Source organism: Cyanistes caeruleus, chromosome 17 (genome assembly GCF_971803275.1).
Source record: "Cyanistes caeruleus chromosome 17, bCyaCae1.hap1.1, whole genome shotgun sequence".
In the NCBI taxonomy this organism is placed as follows: domain Eukaryota; kingdom Metazoa; phylum Chordata; class Aves; order Passeriformes; family Paridae; genus Cyanistes; species Cyanistes caeruleus.
In genome coordinates this window covers 656,357-678,953 of record NC_141717.1, presented here as the reverse complement: position 1 = coordinate 678,953, position 22,597 = coordinate 656,357, and the positions used below count along the sequence as shown (strand labels likewise).

At 44.0% G+C, this 22,597-nt stretch overlaps 1 protein-coding gene across 50 annotated transcripts in view; it reads left to right on the top strand.

The window, feature by feature from the left end:
• The first annotated feature begins 5,459 nt into the window (after nt 1-5,459).
• The window catches only part of MAPK8IP3 (mitogen-activated protein kinase 8 interacting protein 3), a 77,404-nt gene continuing 60,266 nt past the window's right edge, over nt 5,460-22,597 (top strand). For 45 of the 50 annotated variants that reach the window (XR_015277542.1, XR_015277540.1, XR_015277539.1 and 42 more), the window contains exon 1: nt 5,460-6,094. Coding sequence is in view for 26 of the 50 variants with exons in the window: in XM_086855083.1 (XP_086711209.1) it covers nt 5,777-6,094 (318 nt within the window). In the remaining 24 variants the exon portion in view is untranslated. The remainder of the gene's footprint in view (nt 6,095-22,597) is intronic. The other 5 variants (XR_015277534.1, XR_015277532.1, XR_015277549.1 and 2 more) reach the window with 1 other exon arrangement.

Genomic DNA, 22,597 nt, shown 5'->3' with positions numbered 1-22,597 from the left:
CTGGCCAGGGGCCACCAGCGCCCCTGACGGCTGTGCCCGGAACTGCAACAAAGCAGAAAGTGCCTGCAGCCAAGAGAAGGCTGTGGTTGGGTTTCCGGATTTTGTTTGTTGTTGTTGCCGTTTTTGTTTGCCTTGTTACACACATATGTATCTACTAATAAAGAACTGTTATTCCTTTTACCATCTCTTTGCGTGAAAGTCCTGTAATTTCAGAGTTACAATAATTTGGAGGGAAGGGAGTCACATTTTCTACTACAAGGCAGGTTTCCGCTTTCCTTGGCAGACACCTGTTTTTCAAACCAAGGCACCTAAATGTTAGACTCCGTCAGGGCAAAGGGCTGAGAAGGCGCTTTGCCCCAGGCCGTGAGAAGAAGGATCTCCTATAGTTGGGGTGAGCAAAAGCTCACCCGTGTTATAAATACATATTGTGATACTGGGTTTTTGCAAGTATTAAGATGAATATATGTTAGAATAGCTTTTGCTATGTCTTTTTCTTTTTTCTCCTGCTAGAAGCTAAAAAGTTTTCAGGTGTAGGTCAAAAAGAATTTTGGACATTAGGGCTATGGCTTGTCTGTACAAAGCGAGATAACCTCCAGTGAACAGATGAATGGGGCCCAGGCTACTCAACTTCGCTATCAACGCTCACTGCCTGTAGAAGAAAGAACCCAAGCCCAAATAAAAAGATGATAAAAGAGAAATGAAAACCAAATGTGCATGCTCTAAAAAGGTGGACCCAAGGAGTAGCCATGCAGAACAGTTCCTGGAAAAGTTTGAATATGCATAAATCCATGTAGCAGGAATGCTATATAAAGGGTGTTTCCAAAGCACCAGGTGTGCCCTTGGCAGAGAGCCAAGCACCCGGCCATTTTAACCCTTTGCTTTATTGTCTTTGTCTCCTATTGCCTTTTTGTTTATATTAAACCTTCTAAAATTTATCAGGTGAGTGAACCTCATTTTTCACACCCAAAATGCCCCTGCAAATATATATGCTAATAGTACAAGAAAGTTCTACAATTTCTCTGTTATTATTGGTTAGAATTTGGCGCAATGTTTTACATATTCTGAATTCCTGTTTTTTATTGGACCCTTTCCCTCAGACTCCACCCCTAACCTACCTTATAAATTTGTAACCTATGCTGACCCTTGCCTTTTTAGTGAACCCCATACTGTTGTCTGGCTTATGTGTTTGTTGTTTTTGTATTAAAGTATTATTTTTCGGGTCACTGAATCATACCTGTGAAAAACGAGGTTCACATATTTTTATATAAAATTAAAAAAGTTTAATAGAAAGACAATTAGGAGATAGAAATAAAGTAAAATGTACAAATATACCAGGGTGCCTCAACATTCAGCTAAGAGAGCACACTTTACTAACAAAGGATTGTCCCTTAAAAATAGAACCCTGTTACCTATTCATAAATTCTCATACATGATTCAAACATTCCTCTTAAGTTTTAGATGTTTTTTTGTTTAGTTTTAACTCACCACCTCCCAAAGTAGATCAGTTCTCATGGCTCCACTGAGTCTCACACTCCCTGCTAACAGAGGTTCAATAATTTCTTCCCTTGGAGCACTGGTCACTGCTGTCTTCATCTGGATAAAATAATCTAAGAATGCAGTGGTGGTGGTGGGGGGGTTCTGACTATCTTTTTCAGTCTCTGGGTTATATAAATGTAATAAATGGTCTTGATTCATGCTAACTAAATTGTAACTATTTGGAAAGTTATTATTAGAAGCAATCAGGAGAATCAGTGTTATAAGGCAGATGTACACCTTCACAACTGTTACATGTTAAAATTAAGATACAGGATGTAGTTTGGAAGATAAGTGATGTCCCAAGACAAAAACAGCCTTGAGATGGACAAAATTAGAATGACTTTAGGCATAGGGCCTAAAATTCATTAAATGTAAGACTAATTAGTGGACTTACATAACACAACGCTTAGTATGCCCATGCAAACCTGTAGGGTTATCCAGAGTGTTAAAAACGAGATTCACTTAATAAATTATAAAAAGTTTAATATAAACAAAAAGACAATTAGGAGACAAAGGAAATAAAGCAAAGAGTTAAAACGGCTGGGTGCCCTGGCGGGTTGCCAGGAACACACCTGGTATCTCGGGAACACTCTTTTTATCCCCTCCTGCTGTGAGGGTTTAATGCATATTCAAACTTTTTCAAGAAGTATTTAGCATGTCCCCTCCCTGGTTCCACCTATTTAGAACATGCTCTGTATAGTTTTTATTTTTGCTGATAATCATTATTTTAAGTTTGGTTTCCTTTCTTCTGCAAATGGTCAGTGTTGATAACAGTCTGGGCCCCTCATCCTGCCCTGGTGACAGCTGGGCTTCACATCCGTCCTTCTGCTGCTGCCAACGGCCTGGTCCTGGCTGTTGATAACAGCCATTGTCCTTCCACTGATAACAGCTTGGGCTCCTCTGTCTTTGCCCTCTGGGGTTTCCTTGCTTGTACTAGGAGATTCCTTTAAGCTTAAAACTTGTTAGCAAGAAAAAAGTACATACATAGCCAAGAAGTATTTAACATATAATATTCATCTTAAAACTTGTGAAAGCCAATATCACAATAGAGATTTATAACAAGAGGACAGAGAGGATGAGTGTAAGCCTTCGTCCAAAGACCACCAAAAGAAGACTGAAGACCTCCTAACAAGTGAAGCATGTGCCATGAGGAATAGTGACGTAAAGTCAAAAAAAGTCAGAAATAGGAGGAAACTTATGGGAAACATTAATGAATATGTATAAGCATTCAGTATGTAAGTTTAGCTTAAAGTGCTTTGTTTTGTATGTGAGGCAGGGTGGGAAGCCCTCCCAATACCCTGGTCAGTTTTGTACATGATGTAGGGTAACAAGCCCTCCCTGTACCCTGGTCGGTTTTGCTTATGCTTTAATCATACTTAGTTACTGGCAAATTAAATACACAAATTGTATTTTTTTTGCTAAATTGTATTCTTTTACTAAATTGTATTCTTTTGTGCAAAATTACTATTCAATTCACTAAATTGTATTCATGTTTAATTAAACTGTTATTAACTCAAAGGACCTAGTTGTCAAAATTCTAATTTCATTTATAACAATAAACAAAAGTAGTTTTTGCTTTAATACCATGCTAACATATATGTATTATACCACTATTTGTAAGTTTTATCAATAACAGAAATAGAAGAACCTATATTAATACAGCGAAGTTTTCTGACATTATACATATAATATTCATTTGTGAAAAGCCAATAATATAATATGCACTTATAACAATGCCCATCCCTCATTTATTTGCCATCCTCTTGGGGACCTCTCGCTGAGGATCCTGAGGTAGCAGTGGCCAGACCATCCAGACCCAACATGCTACACATAAAAATACTAATTCTTTCACAAAGCAAAGTTCCAACTGTCCAGGTGAAAAAACCCCAATAGTTAATTGGACATCATATGGTTATTACGAAAGGAAAATTCTGATTTTCCTTGCACAGTCTCAGTGTTTCTATCTATTTCTCACTCCTTGTGCTTTTATTTTTCCAACTTGGAAAGGTAAGCTCTTCAGGAAAGGGCCATAACACAATTGCATATGTATAGCACAGTCAGTTTTTAGTCTGCCATTAGTGCTAAAAAAATAGCAATTTGAATCCTAGATAAACTCCTATGCTAGATGCAATAAAACCCCAAAAGGGATTGAATAAGCAAATATTTTGCTTGCCAACTTTCATCTGGAAGTGGTATTTTAACTCTCACACATGGCAGCACCTAGCATTCCTGCCATTTCTTGACTCATCTCTAGACTTGAAGTTATTTATGAATTTATAAATATAGGAATGTATATTTTAATGTACAAATTAAGTTAAGACAATCACTGTCTTTCAGCAGGAGCTTTAACAATGTCACTGGACCTGAACCAGGATTCTGTTGTATAAAGGAGGATGCAGTTCAACTGATATCCCCACCCCTCAGGGATGCATGTTAGACCTGTTGGGATTACAGTCAGAAGAACTAAGTAATGTCATGAGCTCATCAGTCCTTGTAGTTCAACAGGCTTTAGTTTGTGTCACTTCCATTGTTTCAGTTTCTTATGTATGTGGGCAACATGCAAGAAAACTTTATAAACATTTTTACATGCTCTCTAGATTACATGAGATTAGGACTTCAGTGTAATATGGAATTAGTAAATAAGCCTTGCCTCTCTCCTTACCTGCCTTGCTTTTCTCTCTGTTCACCTTTACGTTTGTATTCATGATATTTTAAATGAAATCATGCATTTAATAAAGCACATGCTCACGTTTGTTACCAATCTGTGTTTGTTGTGAATGACCTCTTTATAGACCTCTTAGTATATAAAGTTTCCCACGCAAGACTCAGTGAATCAAGGCCCAACATGGGTAATTTGTTGGGTTTGAAATTTTTAAGCAAAAGTGTCTTTACATTTGTTTCACATCTGTTTCTTGTATCTATGCATTCAGTGCCTCTGATGTGCTTGGCTGGGCCTGCTCTGTGTGGAAACATTTGAAAATCTGGCTGTTACATTCAGGCGTCTCATGATCTACTGGTGATCCATCCCAAAACTAATTACACCTCAACCTCAATTACTATAGGACCCTTCCAAGTGAACTATACCTGTTTCATTAAGTATTCTATTGCGTTCCATTCCTTCCCTTTCAATTCTCCTTTTTTAGAGACAAATAGGTTTTTGCTATAAAAGCAGCAGTCTAAAAGCTGCTAGGCTCTGAATCATGTCTATCAGCATGTAGTCAGCTATAAAGATGTAACATAGAAAAAAACAGTCATAAAACTTAAAATTCTTAATTACCAGTGAGATGTGATATTCCCATTGCAATTAGGCTTTCTGGGGAGGGTTAAAGTTCTTTCCCTTTGTGCAGTATGAAGCTTTTAGGGTCATTGCTAGTCACGACTCTGGAATTACACTCTTCTTCGGTGCCCTAAGCCAAATGAAGGTCTGGGGAGCCTTTTCATAAATCAGCGCCTTATTTCGCTCTCCTGCCAGGCTGGTCTCAGTACAGAGAATGATTCCTGCTGTCTTCCTCCAACTCTACAGCCCAAACTCAGCTGAGCTCAGGATGTGGCAGACTCTGACTTCTGTGACACCTACTGAAGGTGCTAGAGATTGCCGAGGGTGTTGGAGCTGCTGCCCGTAATTTAGTGTGTGCTGTAGTTGCTTTGGGAAATCTACTGATGAAATTCGGTGGTTGTGCTGGATTTTCTTTTGGGACTTGAGATGGCAAATTTTGCCCTCTGGCTTTCGGTTCATCCCTAACTGAACAGGTCCTTGTCTGCCTTCTGTGCAGTAACTACAGCTGCCTGATGTTGCTAATAAAACTACCGCGGCTGTGACGAGTCTCTAACGCGGCTCCCAGAGCCAGTGCGTGTCCGAGATGCGGCGCGACCCAGGCATGCGCTGGCTCATGCTCGGTGTCCCTGCGCGTGACGCCGCAGCGTGGGGCCCCGCGCGCGCCCATCGCGCCTTGCGTGGAGCCCCGGTGCGCGCTTCTTTGTCTGCCGCGGGACTCGGGGGACGGAACCGGCCGCGGGTGGCTCGCCATCACCGCTGCCGTTCGTGTGTCCAGTGCAAGAAGCACTGCGGCGCCGGGCCTGCTCTCAGCACGGGTATCTCGCGACCCCGATCCAGCAGCTCTGGGCGGTCCGTGACGCTGCGGGCGGGGCGGGGCAGCGCCCGGTGGCGGCGGCGGCGGCGGCGGCGACGACGTCAGCGGGGCGCGGAGCGGAGCGGGGTAGAGGGCTGTCGGCCGGCAGGATGCTGGAGATCCAGCTGGACGATGGCGGCGTGGGGGGGTACCCGGGCGATGATTACTGCTCGGGGTCGGTGATGTCGGAGCGGGTCTCGGGCCTCGCTAACAGCATCTACCGCGAGTTCGAGCGGCTGATCCACTGCTACGACGAGGAGGTGGTGAAGGAGCTGATGCCGCTGGTGGTGACGGTGCTGGAGAACCTGGACTCGGTGCTCACCGACAACCAGGAGCACGAGGTGGAGCTGGAGCTACTGCGGGAGGACAACGAGCAGCTGCTCACGCAGTACGAGCGGGAGAAGGCGCTGCGCAAGCAGGCCGAGGAGGTGAGTGCCGCCGCCCCGCGACCATCTTGGCCTCGGCCGAGAGGGTACCCCAATGCAGGGGAGCGGGAGGGTCGAGAGGGTGGCGGGGGTTCCTCAGGGCTGCGGTTGGGCCACCTCTCACAGGCCTTCGCTCCGTCGCCCCGATCGCCGCCACTGGCGTGTCCCTGCTGCCCGCGCCCCCGCGGTGGGCCCGGCTCGGGGGAGGGGGGGGGCGGGGGGCGGCGGGAGCCCCAGGGCAGTGGCCGCCGGTACTTTCTAGAAGCGGAGTGCGGGGGCGGGCCCGGCGAGGTGCATCCCCTCCCGCGAGGGTGCGGGGCTCCCGCCTCCAGGCCTTCTCCGGCCCCGGCAGGCCCGGCTCCTCCGCCGCACCGCGGTGCTGGGGCCCACTGCGGATGAGCTGCCCCGTGACAGCGAGAGGGAAAAAAAAGCCGAACCAAAATAGCTGCAATCCTGTGGAATTCGTGAGGAATTAAGAATTCACTTTGCAATGCCAACAGCATCCGGAGGGGTCAGCATAATTTGTCGTGTAAAAAATAGTTTTTAAAATGGGTAATTTGTGCAGCCATCCAGCACTTTCAATGTCAGCTGTAAGCTGTTTCGTTGCACCATAGAATTGCCTTTAGAGTATAACCTCTTATTTTTGAAACTTATTTTTATCAAAACTTTGCCTTGCGTTTCAATAAAATCGTTTCCAAGTCATCACCTGCCGTTTCCTGGAGCGTGGATGCACTCCAGGGAGAACCGGGGCAGGGTTGCCCAGCTGGTGGGGTTGTTTGAAAGCGGTTCATGAGAAATCCAACCCCTCTGATGAAGGGAAACGGTTATAGGCACTTGAATGTACACAAGACAGATGGGAGGTGATCTGCACTCTTTTATCTTCCTGCGTCTGTGCCTGTCCCTGCTGAAATACACAACATTCTTTCAGCCTTGAAGGCTGGGAGCCATAGGGATTGTTGTTCAGCCTTTTGGAGTGACAGTCTGTGAGCTGGGATAGAGCTTTGGTGCTGAAAAAATCCATCCTCACCACATCATCCCCACCATATCATCTCCTTTAAACTTCCTAAAAAGTGAGTTTTTCTGTCTTCTAGACAAAGGAAGAGCAGAAGATTTAAGATTCAGTTGCTTTCCTAGGAGTCAAGTCCTGATTTGATATGGGGTAATAATAAAATAAAAGAAATGGTAATTAATGAAATAGTTGTTGAACCGGAGAATGGTGTAAAACATATGCAAGATTTTCACAGATGTGTTCTTGTTGCTTAATAGTCATGTGTAAGAAGCTTTGTAACTTGTGGTCCATTATTGATTCTGAAAGCAAGAGCCAGTCAGTTAAAAGTTTTAGTCCCAAGTTCTAATTATGTATTAATGGACTAATAAATGATCCTGAAGTTCTTTTGAATGCTTGTAGGGGTTGAAAAATTGTCCTGAGTACACAAGGCTTATTTATGTTGTGTAGAGACAGCATTTTGCAGCTTCTGAGAATTAATTTTTAAAGTAAACTATTTATGGGAAAAAATGAGACTGCAAATGGACGTTGAAACAGTCCATCTTGCATCTTTGGACTGGAGTGGATTTCTGTTCTGGGCTTACTAGATACAGGATGTGTCTTCTGGAAACAAATGTACTGATAGCAGTTACATTCCCTACAAGGAAACTTGGGAACCGTGGCAAATGCCATTTGCCAATGGTATTTTTAAAAAGTGAGATTAAAAAGTGCTGCTGCTGCTGAAGATATACTGTCATCCTTATGCACAGCTCACTGTAAGTGGGGGAAGTGTCTGCAAGGAGATTTGTTATCAAAAAGGAATAGATAATGTGTTTCTTATGAGAATAAATGAGCATTCTGCCTCTACAGACCCCCTATTACAAGGTCATGCATGGACTGCACAGCTGCTGTTTCCCTCAGTATATAACAAAGTACATTATTTATCTTTACTTGTTTCCCACGTACTGCTTACTCTGCAGTAAATTACATATTATGGGAATTCTGCTGTCAGGTAATTGTACACAATCAAAAACCAGAAAAGTGTTTTCTTCCCAGAATGTGCATTGCTGCTCTGAAACCGTGCCACAGTGACCAGGGACTGTCCATCCCACTCCTCCAACAGTATCAGTTTCGTGATCTGTGCCTTGGGTAAGATCTTCATTTCTAACTGGGAAGATCCTCCCCTGGAAACAGGATTTGACCTTAGTCTTGATTCCTCTTTGTGTCTGAGTGCCAGTTACAACAATTAATGGACACTGAGAGGTTGGAGATGAAAAATTGATCTGTTCTCTTGCAATATCCTGTCAAAGACCCTGAGTTTATGGTTGCTTTATGTTGATTTATTAAATTCAAAGTAACTGGTATAACAGGTGGGCATTGTTCTGGCATAAAAATGTGCTTTGTATTGGCTGATTACCACCGTGCAGAGCCATTGCACCTTGCTGTTCATCTTTATGCAGCAGTTGTGCACAGCAGACTGTACAGGTATGGTTTGTTAAATTAATATTAATTGTAGAATCATAGATACTTGAAATAGTTTCATCTAGTTCCAACACCTAGTTCCAACTATCTAGTTCCTATATCCAAGTCTAGTTCCAACACCCCTGCTGTGGGCAGAGAAACAGCTTCCTTTTCACTAAAGGCCATAAAGGAAGGTTTTCCTTCCCAAAATCACTGTCTTAAGATAATTCTACATATTGTCTTTTAAATTATTTTTTGCCAAAAGCAAATTAATGCTTTATTTTCTAATAACTATTTTCTAATGCTTAGGTTGTAGAGACTTCTTTGTAGAGACTTCTTGTTTTTTACTTGTCCTAAAATATGGCAGCAAAAGCATCTGGGCAAGTGGATTTTGAATACAAGTTCCTTGGCCTGAGGCAGTGCTGTCAGTTGCTGTTGTTATTGAAATTTTCCATGACCTCCCAGCTACTGAAGATATGGGATTGCACCAGATTTTCGTGGTTTTGTTTTCTTCCATCTGTTTCATACAAACATGGAATACATATGTGTGACTGTAGGGTCATTATTGCTTGTGTGGTTTGGTGGTCTGTGGAATCACAGACTCCTCTAGTGTGTCTGTAATCTCCTGAGATTGAGTCCCACACCCTTGATCAGTTAGGGGCAGCTGGAGCAGATTGTCCAGGACCTAGTTAGAGTTTGAACATCTCCATGAATAGAGACTCTGCAATGTCTCTGGGCCACCTGTCCCAGTGTCTGACCCCTTGCAGGAAAAATGTGCGTCCTTGCATTCAGATGGAATTCTGTGTGGTTTCTCTTGTGCCCATTGCCACCTGTCCAGAGCAGAGTCTCATCCTTGCTCCCTCCCAGCAGGTACTTGAGCACCTTAGTCAGATCTCCCAGAGCCTTCTTGAGCAGCCCCAGCCCTCTCAACTGCTCCGCCTATGCAAGATGTTCCAGTCCCTTTACCACCTTTGTGGCCCTGGTATTTGGACAGGTGCATAGGGCATTACTTATTTTTTAGTGGCTAAGTATTTGGTTTAGCTTGATCTCTTAAGGAAATGAAGCTGTTGTGATTGCTCTTAGGAGAGCCCCAAATAACTTAGGAAACTGGTGGCTGCTTTCAGACATATTTGTTAAATAAAAAGGTTACTTAAATTTTTTAGTGTGTCTTTTTGGTAAACAGTGAAAGATAAAGGTCAAGTGGAGGTCCTGGATGTTGAAGGGACAGATAGAGTTAGCACTGTGCTAGTGATTGGCAGCAGGACAGTTAGCACGTGGGTCCGGGGCAGATGGGTCCAGCATGCGCATACTGTTGTTTTCTGGAGTCTGCTCAGGGGATGTGTAGAGGTAGAGTTGGGATGAGGAAAGGGCTAGGGACCTGCAGAAATCCCTAGGGAAAATTTGCCTTACTGGGTCCACTCTTAATGAGACATTTTGATGTCTCAAAGCAAACTGCTTTTCTAATGTTCTATATTCTTCCTCTCTTGAAGACAAGCATCACTGTGTGCCCTAAATGCTGATTTCTGCAGTTGTTGTTCATCACACTGGGCACTGATGCCAAGATGAATGTGGACATGTGAATGCACATAAAAGCTTTACAAGGGTGTTTGGGGAGTGTTTGCATGGCTTCTTGGAGTTAGAAAAGCCAGATGGGCCTCTGCCATGTGGGAGGTGCCTTCAGACACCTTGTTGCATGAAAACTGCTTCTAGGGAAATTTATGTCCCAAAGGAATGGTGGTGGCTGTCCACAGAACACAAAGCTCTTTAGTATCAAAGTAAGAGTGCTTTGCAACATCAGTTCATGCTCATTAGAGTGTTTAAAATGGTAGTCATTGAAGATGCATATAGGTATGGTGTAGAGGTAAGGACTTGGTGCTCATCAGAAGATCTGACCCCTTTTGTAGACTTTATGTAGCTTGTGTTCTGTGCTGTGGCAGTCCAGCACCTGGGAGCAACTTCCATTGGAATGTGGCTGGGAAAACCTCTGCCTCAGTAACACTGGTTGTTCCCATACACTTGACTCCTGGTCAGTAGTCAATGTGTTGCCAGGCTGCAGGTGTTGAAGGGCAGGTGCTGCTGCTGTGTCAGTGTCCTGGGCCTCTGCTGGGCTCTTGGAACAAGGAGTTAGCATATAAATGTGTGGCAGAGCCTGCTGGGCTGCAGGTCTCATGGACTTGTGTTGTTGGACTTGGCCAGGAGATGGACAGTGCTGTCTTGAGCTCTCTAGGGTGCGGTGTGGGCTTCAGCAGCATGGTAACCCCTTGAAGCAATGTCTCCTGCCTCCTGTGACAATGGGCTGTCTTCAGCATTGTTATTGTGGGCTTCTCTATGGGTCTTTTGACAGAACCACAGACTGGTTGAGGTTGGAAGGAGCCTTTGGAGCTCATTTGCTCCCGTTGCTCAAGCAGGGTCACCCAGAGCAGGCTGCCCATGAGCATGTCCAAGCAGTGTTTGAGTGTTTCCAAGATGGTGGGAGACTACAAGATCTCCTTGGGCAATCTGTGCCAGTGCTCATAGGGAAAAATGGTTTTCTTATGTTTAAAGGGAACCAGCTGTGTTGCAGTTTGTGCACATTTCTTTTTGTTCTGTCACTGAGCACACTGGAGAGAGAGACTGCTCCTTCATCTCTGCACTTCCCCTTCAGATATTCATATACATTGATGAGACCCCTTGAACCTGCTCTTCTCCAGGTATTCCAATCCTTTTGTTATACTTGTGGTCCTTCACTGGGTTCTCTTCAGTCTTTCTCTGTCCCCCTTGTGCTAGAGAGTCCATCACTGGGCACAGCACTCTCAACCTGGTGGCCATAGCCCAGAACACTCATTGCCCCCAGGTCACATCACTGGTTCATGTTTAACCTGGTGTCCGCCAGCAACCCCAGTTTTCTGCCAAGCTGGGTGACCCCAGCATGGGCCTGTATTCCACAGGGGCAGGATGTGAACTGTGAAAGCCCTTTGCTGGCATTGCCAAGTGTAGAACTTTTAATTGAAGGACACCTGGGTGTTGTCATCCTTTCCCACAAGAAGCAGTGTGCCTGTCTCCTGCTGTCGTGTCTCTGGGGCCATCACTCCTTGTTATAGCTTGCTGTTTGCATTGTTATCTACCTTAGAAGCACACTCAATTACCAGTAAGTAATTTTAATGTAATAAGAAGGCTTCGATGTCTTGTTTGAAGATCAGTGGCAGTATTTTGGAAGAGCTGGTCCTTTGTGAGGGGCACTGTGGCTGCCACATGTACCTGAAGAGCTTTCTGCTGTGGAAATATGGCGAGTTTGCTGACTCCTGTCTGCATCTCAAACAGCACAAAGGCTTGTAACAACCTCCCCCCATTTGTTACGGGATGCCTTAAATATTGTCCTACCTTGTACCCTCCTCTTTAGGGAGATGGGGAGGAAGGATGACAAAAGTGATAGTTATGGAGAAAGCACACTGTAAGTGCTTTCTCTTGTCCTGCCTTGTATCTGCTTTCTCTGTGGAATGACTTCCAGCCCGGGAAGGTGTTTTGTTTCCCCAACCTGAAAATTTATCTTAAAAATATCTGATTAATGGGAATTTCTGCAGTCTGATGGAGACCTCATAGCATCCAATGAGGAAAGCTTTGCGGAGTATGGGAGACCAGATGCTTTTACATGGATCCTTTGCACTATAGGCTGGTGAAAATAACTGGCAAGCGTGAAATGCAGGTTCACTGGGTACCTGATCTGTCTCCATATCCTTCACACCCTCTTGGTCCGTTCCTGGAGCTTGCAGGCACTATCAGATTATAATGCTGGGGTTAGGTGTCCTTTCTTTTGTCCTTTCTCACCTATAGAATTTTCCCCATTAATTGTGGGGAAACCTGACTGCAGGTACTTACTGGGTGCTTGAGAAGACAGAGTTTGTCTGGGCCCAGGGGGAATGGGGGCAGGAAAAAGAGAGGGTAGGGGTAGCTGCTGGGGAGCTCGCTTCTTTGGCTTCAGAGCAGAACACACTCGGAGCTGTTGTTGCTTGGAGAAAGGAATTCGCCATAACCCAGATGGAGCTGCTTCTTCTTCTTCTTCTGTGGGCCTCACACCCCTTGTCCTGCTGGGATGTCCTGCAGTGCCAGCCATCGCCCTGGAGCTTCTGATACACCTCGTCCACCGGCCCAGGATTTTCTGCTCAGTCCTGCAGTGCTAGGCACTGCCACGGAGCTGCTGATACACCTCATCCACCAGCCCAGGATCTCTGCACATTCCTGCCGTACCAGCTAAGTGTTCCGCAGAGTCCTGTAGGGGCACCGGGATCGACTGCCCGCAAGGGGGTTTGTGGGGCAAAGCTTCTCCATCCTTTCCCGTCTCGGCCAAGAATGCTTTCATGGGGTCCCTGGTTATTGTTGTTTTGTGTCTTGTTATACATACTAGTAAAGAACTCTTATTCCAACCCCCATATCTTTGCCTGAGAGCCCCTTAATTTTGAAATTATAATTTGGAGGGAGGGGGTTTACATTTTTCATTCCAGAGGAGGCTCCTGCCCTCCCTAACAGACACCTGCCTTCCAAACCAAGACATTCACCCATGGAAGAAGTATCAGAGTATTTGTGGCTATTAGAGGGTTATTCCAATTTACCTTGAATTCTCTTCTGCACTTACCTTGATTTACAAAAGCTTTTGGTCCTGGACAAACCAGATTCTTCATTCTCATCAGAAGTACTGTGATACTTGTAATGATAGTCTTCTGCTGAGCAGGAAGATGTTCCTTACATATTTATGATACTTGTTCCTTTTTCCCAAAATACATCCATTTAGTTGTTCAGAATTAGAAAGCAACACAAGTGAGAGCATTTGTGGTGACACTGTTGTGTCGTCTGGGTGACGCAAACTTCATGTTTTGGGGATGTTAACCATTGTGTCTCAATTTTCTCTTATGCCTTTTTTTCAGTGATTTCATTTGACCATGAGTCAGAATTGATCATGGTCAAATGATTAATTGACAATACAATTATACAGTATTGTAGATTATTATTAAAACTCAGCAACTGAAGATAGTAAAATAAAGTAACCAACAACAAAAAATGCTTCTGGAGGTACCTGAGTTTGAAATTTGTATCTAAGTAGGTTAGTTATTTTAGATTAAGATTCTAATGTTCTCTCTGAACTGGTGAAAGAAGCTCACTGGCCTTACAGCCTCCTTCATGGTGTCTCTCCCCAGGCTGAATTTTCTCACCTTTTGTAAACATGTTGTCTGATAACTGCTATGACAGAAGTTGCTTAATAAAGAAAAAGAACTTTGTGTTTCAAGTGTTACTTAAGATTGTCATACAAAGAATATGCATTAAGTAGGCATGGATGTGTGTTAAGATGTAACTATATTGTGCTTGATTCGTGGAAACCTACAGCTTGCAACCTGCACAGAATAAATGTCTCATTTCTAAAGACTCTGTGTCTTTGTTTAGAGAGCTCCTAAAATTGACAGTGGCTAACTGCATTGGCCGACAGTCAGTATGTGCCTCTTGGGAAAAGGGTTGGCAGTGTTGGGATGCTGAGCGTGCCTTTCCTTACAAACCCTCCAGCAATTAAAACTGAATAGGATTGTAAGTTAAAAACTTACTATCCCATCTTGTGTCTTCTGATGCAGGACTAGAATTGATGTTAATACTAATAACACTAAAGAGATAATTCCTTCCTTCCTCTGAAGGTAGATTGTGACATTTGTTGGGAGGTAACTCAGTGATGCCTTTTGTCTGCTCAAAGTGAGGGTGGAGAGCTGCCTCTGCCAGCAGCAGGGGTGTTGCCTGACATTCTGGATCAGGTGCCCCCCCCCCCCTTCCTGCCCACAGGACAGCACAGCAGGGACTGCTCTCTTCTTTCCTGGTATGATGGCAGTTTTGTGGCAATCTGCCCTTTTTTCTTTGTCTCATCCTTTGCACATGGCTCTAGAGAAGGGCAGTGAAGCATTGTTGGCTATGGGGTGGGGTGGCAGTGCCGGTGGAACCTATGCTGGCAGCAGTGATGCATCCTGAGGGTTGTAGAATGTGCTGTGCTGGGGACCCCAGCTCTTGTGGGATCAGCCAGTGCTGGCTTTGTGCTGTGGAGTGATGTGTGTCCCGCTGCTGCTTTCTCGTCAGCTGGTCTGATGGAGGATACCCAATGCACACTGAGAGCTGAAGTACAGATGCTTTGGGGTTATGCTCTGAGTGATGCAGAAGCAGCTTGTTCCTTCCATTGTACTTTTTTCATCTTCACCCCATCAAAAGTTTGTATGCAGAATAATTTTTTTTTGGTGAAAACTATACATGTTTCTAGCTTATTAGAGATAATGTTATAGGACATCAGCTGTTGGAAAGCCACTTGCTATAAACACATAATTAGTTTTATAATAAAATTTTTTCTAAAAAAATTCATGAATTCTACACTGCTGGGATGAAATGCATTTAGAGACACTTCTGTTTACAAGTTCTGTTAATTTAGAGGAATGTACCAAAGACAGTTTGTGATGCCGTTTTGCAATAGAGACTGGCCCTATGATGCATGCTTCTAAATCATGTCTCTATGAGGAATCAGTCCTTGCCATCTGGTAACCTTTATTCTCACTAATCTTGGAATGAAAAAATCTGTATCCAGACACAGAGCCTTCATACAAATCCTTGCTCAAGCTCATGGCAATTATTAATATTCATAAATATCAGTGTGTTACTAAAAATTGCCTTGTAAATAAAATTGTGAGCAAGCATTATGAGCTGTGATTTATTTAAAAAGCAGTTTAGGAAAACCTGAATATCAGTTGATAATGATGATCAGAGGCGATGGCCAGGTTTCCCCTCAATTATGCAGGGTTACCCGTGCAAGTCAGACTGTGATCCCCAAGTGAGCTTTGATGAGGAACTTCTTCCTCTGGTGTAATGAAAGAGCTGCTGCCTGGTCCCTTTCTGTTAATGGCTTTGCAAGTTGATTTGTCAGTCATACTTTTGGAATGTCCCCAGGTATATGTAGGCAGAAGTTACTACTGGAGATCCAGGATGCAGAGTTTTAAGAGAAAAGCCAAGAAGTCTGGGAGGATTTGGCTTTACTACCATTGCAGGTAGATTTAAATAGTAGAATCACAGACTGGTTTGTGTTGGAATGGACCTTCAAGCTCATCTCGTTCCACCCCCTGCCATGGGCAGGGACACCTCGCACTACACCAGGTTGATCCAAGCACCATCCAAACCCTGGCCTTGGACACTTCCAGGAATGGGGCATCCACAGTTTCCCTGGGCGACCTGTGCCTGGGCTTCCCGACCTTCACAGGGAGTAATTTCTTTGTAATACCTAACCTCCTGAAGTTTAAAGCCATCCCCCCATATCCCATCAAGTTTGGAGAGGGATTGTAATGACTGAAGTTTCAAGAAAATTCTCCAGTCAATCTTCATTTTCCTGAAAATTATGGTCTTCCATCTAGCAAAGGCACCTTGCCACCTTCATTGTTTCTTTTGTCCACTGGGGAGGATGAAGGCCGCCCACATTCCCATCATCATTGGCTGTCTTGGTGCCTCTGACAGGCTGTAGCAGACTGAATACTATCATGCCATTGAGGAGGAAGCAAGGGATGTCCCAGGTGTATCTTGCCTGGCAGGACAGGTGGCTTTATTTCAGGATTCAGTGGGAAGCACCAAACCTTTTGCTCCTGAGTTGAATTGTGATGTGGCCTTCTCTGGTCATGAACACCTACTGGTGTCTGTCTTCTGTCCCAGTGCCCTGGTTGGAAGTGACCTGCTCTTAGCAGGACATGATGCTCAACTGAGTCTGATAAAAACAGTTTCAGGCTCTTAATTATCTTTCCTATTCTGCCTGGGTCCTGGCCATCCCACTTGGTGGTGTAAATGCGAGTTGCTACTCAGTTCCAGAGCAGACCTGCTTGTCCCTCTCAAGACAGCTTCAGCAGAGGGTTGCCTGCTCGTCCACCTGCAAGGTTTTGTGGAAAGATTTTCCCATTGGACGCTTGCTGAGTTTTTCCCAAAAGATAATTGTATATAATAATTGTAAGTACTAACTGAAAACAGGAAAATTTACTGATCTGTTAATGGTTGGGTATTTTCAAGGCGTATGGCCCAAAAGCACATTAGCTTTTTGCCCTATTCTGGTTTGGGATTCTGTGCTTGAAAAAGGACTGAAAGAGCCTATTTGCAACACATTTATGAACAGCACATATAGGGGAAGTGTACAATGTGAGGTACCATACATTTTTAAGAACTTGGGTATGGAGAAGTACCTTCTCCTCCCCATGATGGAGAGAGATGTCATTTCAGTGTATTTTATCATTTATTTCACCATTCAATGATAGCTTTTTAAGATAACTCAAGTACATGTTTTGGTTGAGCTAAATCAGTAATCTCTATTTATTAGCAAAACCAGAGAATTCTACTTTGGAGGGGAGGACAGTGTCTCAGGAGGGACATCACAAAATCATTTAGGTTAGAAAAGACCTTCAAGATCAGCAAGTCCAACCTTTGACCCATTGCTACCATGTCAACCAGACCAAAGCGCTGAACGCCATGTCCAGTTGTTTTTTGAGCACCTCTAGGGACAGTGACTCCACTGCCTCCATAGGCTGCCCCGCTACTCCTGGGCTGGAGTTGGGGTTGTACATCAGGCGGTCTTCTTCCTTCCTTCCTATGTGACTGTGGCTTCAGTGATAGGCTGTTCCCTCATTCTGGGGCCCTGCCCTCCCACCTGCCTACTCCCCTTTAGCTGCCAGTGGCTGCTCTGCTTCTCACTTGTGCATGGTCTTTGATCTTCTGCGCACTTTGTTACTAACTTTTAAACTTGTAAACTAAGGATTTAACACCTCTTGGGTTAGTTCTGTAGTTTAACAGAGTTTTTCATCACAACCACTGTTGCATCTGTGGTGAAACTGCAGCATCTTTCTGTAAATTCTACTTGTTTGAATCACTGATGACATTTCAGTTAGCCCCACCTTGTCCCACCTCCCTGGCTTTTGTGTGCCTTGCCATTCCTTCAGCTGGGTGGCTTTTGTAGTGGTCTTGAGTTCAGTCAAAACCACCACATAATTTGCACCATAATTCCAGATAACAAAAATACCTACAAATATATTTTTGCCCTCACAAAGGAAGACAAGTTTACACTACCAGCTTGTGTAATTTTATTTTTTTTTTCTTTTTATAATGTTTTTCCATTAATATTTGTTTCACTGTCTATTGTAATCCATGCTCGTCTCTGGTCAGCATTTAAAACCAGTGCATCAGTGTCTTTTATCTCCCAGAATGGACGCTTGTGCTAAGCTATGCAGAAGGCAGAAAACTGTGACTTCAGTAATGCAATGTCATACATGTAAAAATATATAAAATATTTAGGAAGAAATTAAAATCAGGCAGGCCAAAGTCTGGACAGTGATAGTTGAATGCTTTACACTTGCTTCACTTGGGGCACTATGATTTTGGAGAGGATCCACATCTATGATCTTGAAGTAGGGAAACTCATCTTAAACTAGTTCTTACCAGGGAATTTTACTGGGAATGCGTCTGTCCAAGTGCACTGCTTTCATGGAGTAGTCTACTGTGGAAGCAGTGTGTGAAGCAGGAGGGTCATGCATGTTACAAGGTGATGGATGTCTGACAGCCACTCCACCTGTTAATATTGGATAGTATAAGCTGTGTGTTTATACACCCACATTAAGGTTAACATTAAAAATGTGTGTAGCTGTAGTAGGTATAGCCACATCACTGAGCACTGTCTTGGTTTAAGTTGAATTACTTCAGACTTGAGCCCTAAGGACTTCATACTGCATAGTAATTTTTGCCCCAGTTCTGTAGCTGTTTTGCTACCAGCATTCTCAGAAACACCTGCTCTTCCTTAAAAACAGGGCAGCAGCACTGGAAAGGACTTCCTGAGTCAGCATGTCCAGTCCTTGAGTTTTGCAGGAACTCAAGTAACATAATCTGTTTCAAAAATATATCAAGCTTGGTTAAACCTCCTGCCTCTATTCCATCCTTCCTCAAAATTGCAGTGGAATACTTTTTTGGGTTTTAATTCATGGCCTGGTTTTCCTGGTTTGTTATCGTGCTATCATTGTCTTTTACTACTAGTGAATTTTTTCCCTACCAAGTATTTATTTCTTTTTTTTTTTTTAAGGGAAACTGGTCCTGTCCTGTCTGGTCTCTACAGGGCCCTGGAGCCAAACTCTATTCCCTTGCCAAAGAAGGCAGATTTACTGGCCTGTGCCATGTGTCACTTGGCCAGCCTAGTCTTGTTTTATAGATTCCCTCATATTTCCTTGACTGACCCTTAGCCACATCTGGTGCTCCGTCTGGTCCTCTCTCTGAGAGGCAGGAGGAATAACATGTGATTTTCCAGAGAAAACTTACCTGTGCCTTATAGTGTGTAAATGCTCTCTGTGAGTGTCCCAGTGGCCCATGGCCTTTTTCAAAGTGTTAGTAATAAGGTTTATGTGGGGGCTTTCATCTTTGTTAGTAGTCTGGTGTGGCCTATATGACATGGAGTAGTTGAAATGGCAGCATGTCCATCTCCTCTCTGCCCTCTGTGGCTGCAGTTGCACCTGGCCCAGAGCATGTCACCACGACGCCGATCATCAGCTCCTTCCTCAGCTCCTTCCTCTCCATCCTTCTCGTCACAGCCCAAGTGATGGTTCTCATGTGCACTCAAGTGCTGTTCAGCCCTGCATTGCTCTGGTCTCCAGCATCATCCAGTTTTTCTCTGTGATAGTTTGTTCTCTTTAGTGACACTTCCTAGTCTAGTGTCATCTGCAGGACTTCATAGCCACACCTTCCTTCTTGTTTGCCATTCTGGTGGAAATAAGGTTAAGGCTGTTATCAAGGCCAGCTGTTCTACCAGAAGCCCATCCCTTCTTGGTGCACCCCTTTCTTCTCCTGCATCTTCTGTCACAATTAACCTTGTCATTAGTCCCATTGGGAGATGAGAGCAGCTGGATGGGTGAACACTGTCTGAGGCAGAGCCTGGAGCAGGGTCCGAGGTGTGGGAGGGTCCCTCTGTCTTTTGGCTGTGCTGGAAGACCAGGCTTACTGCATGGAGAGCATCATAAGGGAAAAGTAAGTCTCCCTTGGAAAAAGGCTCAGGTCCCGTGGAACAGGAATATGGGAGATGGTAATCTTTGCATACATCAACAAAAAAGTCATTTATTTCACAGAAGGCAGCCAAAGTCCCATCTATGATTATTGAATATCTAGTAGATAAAAGATGTTATTTTCACTTCTTGAAGTTGGCTTCAGGAACATAAATCTTTTATCTCCAAGCTCTACAGATATAAAGGAAATGTTATTTCACTATGCTTCCATGGAGGTTGGAATGTTCCTTCAGGAGTGCATTTGTCTTTGAGGATAGCTAAGATTCCAGCACAGGGCATAGCTCAGAGCATCTTTCCACTGATGCCGAATTGATTTTTGCCTTTTTTGCTTTTATATATTCTCTATGTTCTTTACACATGTATTTGAAGCTCTGTAGCCTATTATTGAAGCTATGTACTGTGTATCCTTCTAGGCTAATAAATTGTAAAAGCTTGGTTAAAAATACAGTTAAAATGACATTATACTGTTCTCTTTTATGATGTTTTGGGCATTTTGCTAATAATTTGCCATGTTTACAGTCAGCTTTATTTGCAGACAGAGACCTCACCTGAGGAAGGCTGATAATTATTTTTCCATATGAAATGCTTATATATATGTCTTCATGTGATTCAGGGTTATATACATATTAATTACTCAATATAAAAAGGTTATTGTAATAATGCATTTCGAATATAAAATTCCTCCAGGGCTGATATGTAATGTATGCTGTACCGGGAATATGGTTTGAACTTCAGGTCAAGCTCTGCAATAAAAATGTTAGAGTTTTCACAGTTGCCACAGCTGTGATGGCACAAATACACTCAAAATGAGGAAACCACAGTAAGCAGAACAGAGGACACAGGAGAACACAGAGCACTGTCTGCAAGGGACATCTGAGAACACAGCATTTGCTCAGTTTTATGACAAGTATAGCGTAAGATTCTGAAAAAGTATGAGTTGGTAAATCAGCTACTAGTGAGTTTTAACAAGTGTGCTCTAGTCGCAGATTTAAATTGTTGGTTCTTCATGCCAGAACTGCAGCTCTGTTCAGCTTTTTGTCAGTGCATGTTGTAGTTGATAGCTTGAGATATATCTTTTCCCTTTTCCGGTTGTGATTTCCACCCCCCCAGCCCCCCACACTTCTTTTTCTCCTATTGCTTACCTGGAGGCAAGTTACCATGGTTACTGAAGTTTTCTCTCCTCAGCGAGAGGCCGGATGGAGTGGAGAGGGGACCCAGCTGGCATTTCCAGCTGCTTGAAATCTCTTTAGCCTGGAAAGCACCGGGTTGGGAGGAGAGAGACCCTTCTCTCCAGCATGAAACTTGTAACTCTGTTTTTCCTGTCCCAGAGTGCCTTTGAGCTATGGAAGCCGAGAGGGCATTCTTACCTTCCCTTTCTTTCCCTCCTGCGTTGCCAGGAAACCGTGCCTCCCCCCACCTTTCTCTCCCCCTCTGCCCCTCTGTGGAGAATACTCCTACACCTTTGTGGGCACTTGAAGAAGTTGGTGTCTGTTGTTTCTTATCTTGGTATGTGTAACCTTGATTTGTAGAAAGTTTGTAAAATACACTAGCAGAGAAAAATAATTGTTTCTCTCTCTGATGTTCCCTCCCTCCAAAAAACCCTGTTAAAAGAGACCCCCCAGACCCCAAATCCTTTGTCTCTCATCCTTTGGATTCCCCGTCACAGAAATAAACTGTGGAATGTAACCCAGGGGGAGATTCCACCTGATTTCTTTGCTCGTTTGATAGACTTGCCTTCCAGAAGTAACTCAGAGAGCCCCAAAAATAGAACATATGCTGGCTTGAAACCAGAGTGAAGAGAAACCTCATCACTGGGCTAAGCTGGGCCACTCTGAAGGTTTGAGTCAAGTGCAGTGCGGAAGGGGGAGAGTTTGGCCTTTTGGGCTGTGTGCTGTAACACTTATAGTGGAGACAGTGTCTTCTGTTTCCTGTAATTGAGATCCTTTGGAGATGGAGAACATACAGTCTGTTACCATAATTTACTCTTCCTGATGTCATCAGGATCAGGGGTTCACTCTACAGGTACCATGACTGCAATCACTTGGAACAGGATCTGCTGAAGGCAAGCGCTTTCCAGGAGAAAGGGTGGCATTGCTTGGAGCACCCCCAGACCCATGGGTCTGTCACCTTGAGGCACTGAGGAGCAAGATGAGTGATAATCAGGTGAAATACAGGGAGTTTTTTTTTACCTGTAAATGACATTGCTCTCAAGGAGCCAAAATGTTTCTAAAATTCTTTTTAGGTATAGCATGATGGAAATGCAGGTATGTTTTTATCACTGAGGGGTAACTAATGATCATGGTTTTCTGTTTTCTGAGGGTTCATTTCAGCTCTTGAGACCAGCAAGGGAGAGCAGTTTTAAATATTATTAAACTCTTTGTTTTCCCAAGGGAAACACTAAATATATCTGTACTGCCTTTCTGCTGGGAATGTTTTTGTGCGATAAGGTCAAGGTAACATTGGTGTAAAGTAGACAACTCAATTTCTTAATATTCTACTTCATCTTTGTGAAATAAGTGCCTATAGGGATAAAAAGCTGAAGATAGAATCACAGAATGGTTTGGACTGGAAGAGACCTTAAAGCCCATCTTGTCCTGCTCCCTGTCATGGGCAGGGACACCTTCTGTCGTCCCAGGGTGCTCCAAGTCCCACCCAACCTGGTCACCACCAACCTTGTGCCAGGGCCTCGCCACCCTCACAGGGAAGAATTTCTTCCTAGTATTCCATTTAACCCTGCACTCTGGCAGTGGTCTGAGCATGTCTGTGGCCTCCTCTGGACTCACTCCTGGAGCTCTACATCCTTGTGATGAGGACCCCTGAACTGGAGGCAGCACTGCAGGTGGGGTCTCACCTGAATGAAGTTGAGGGGAAGAATACCCTCCCTCTCCCTGCTTCCCAGGCTAAAAGGAAACTACAGCTGCTTCTAGTGAGGGGTTTCTTCTTCCAACACAGCTTTCACCCACAGCCCTGCACCCCAACTCAGGTCTGGACTGAACCCCAGCA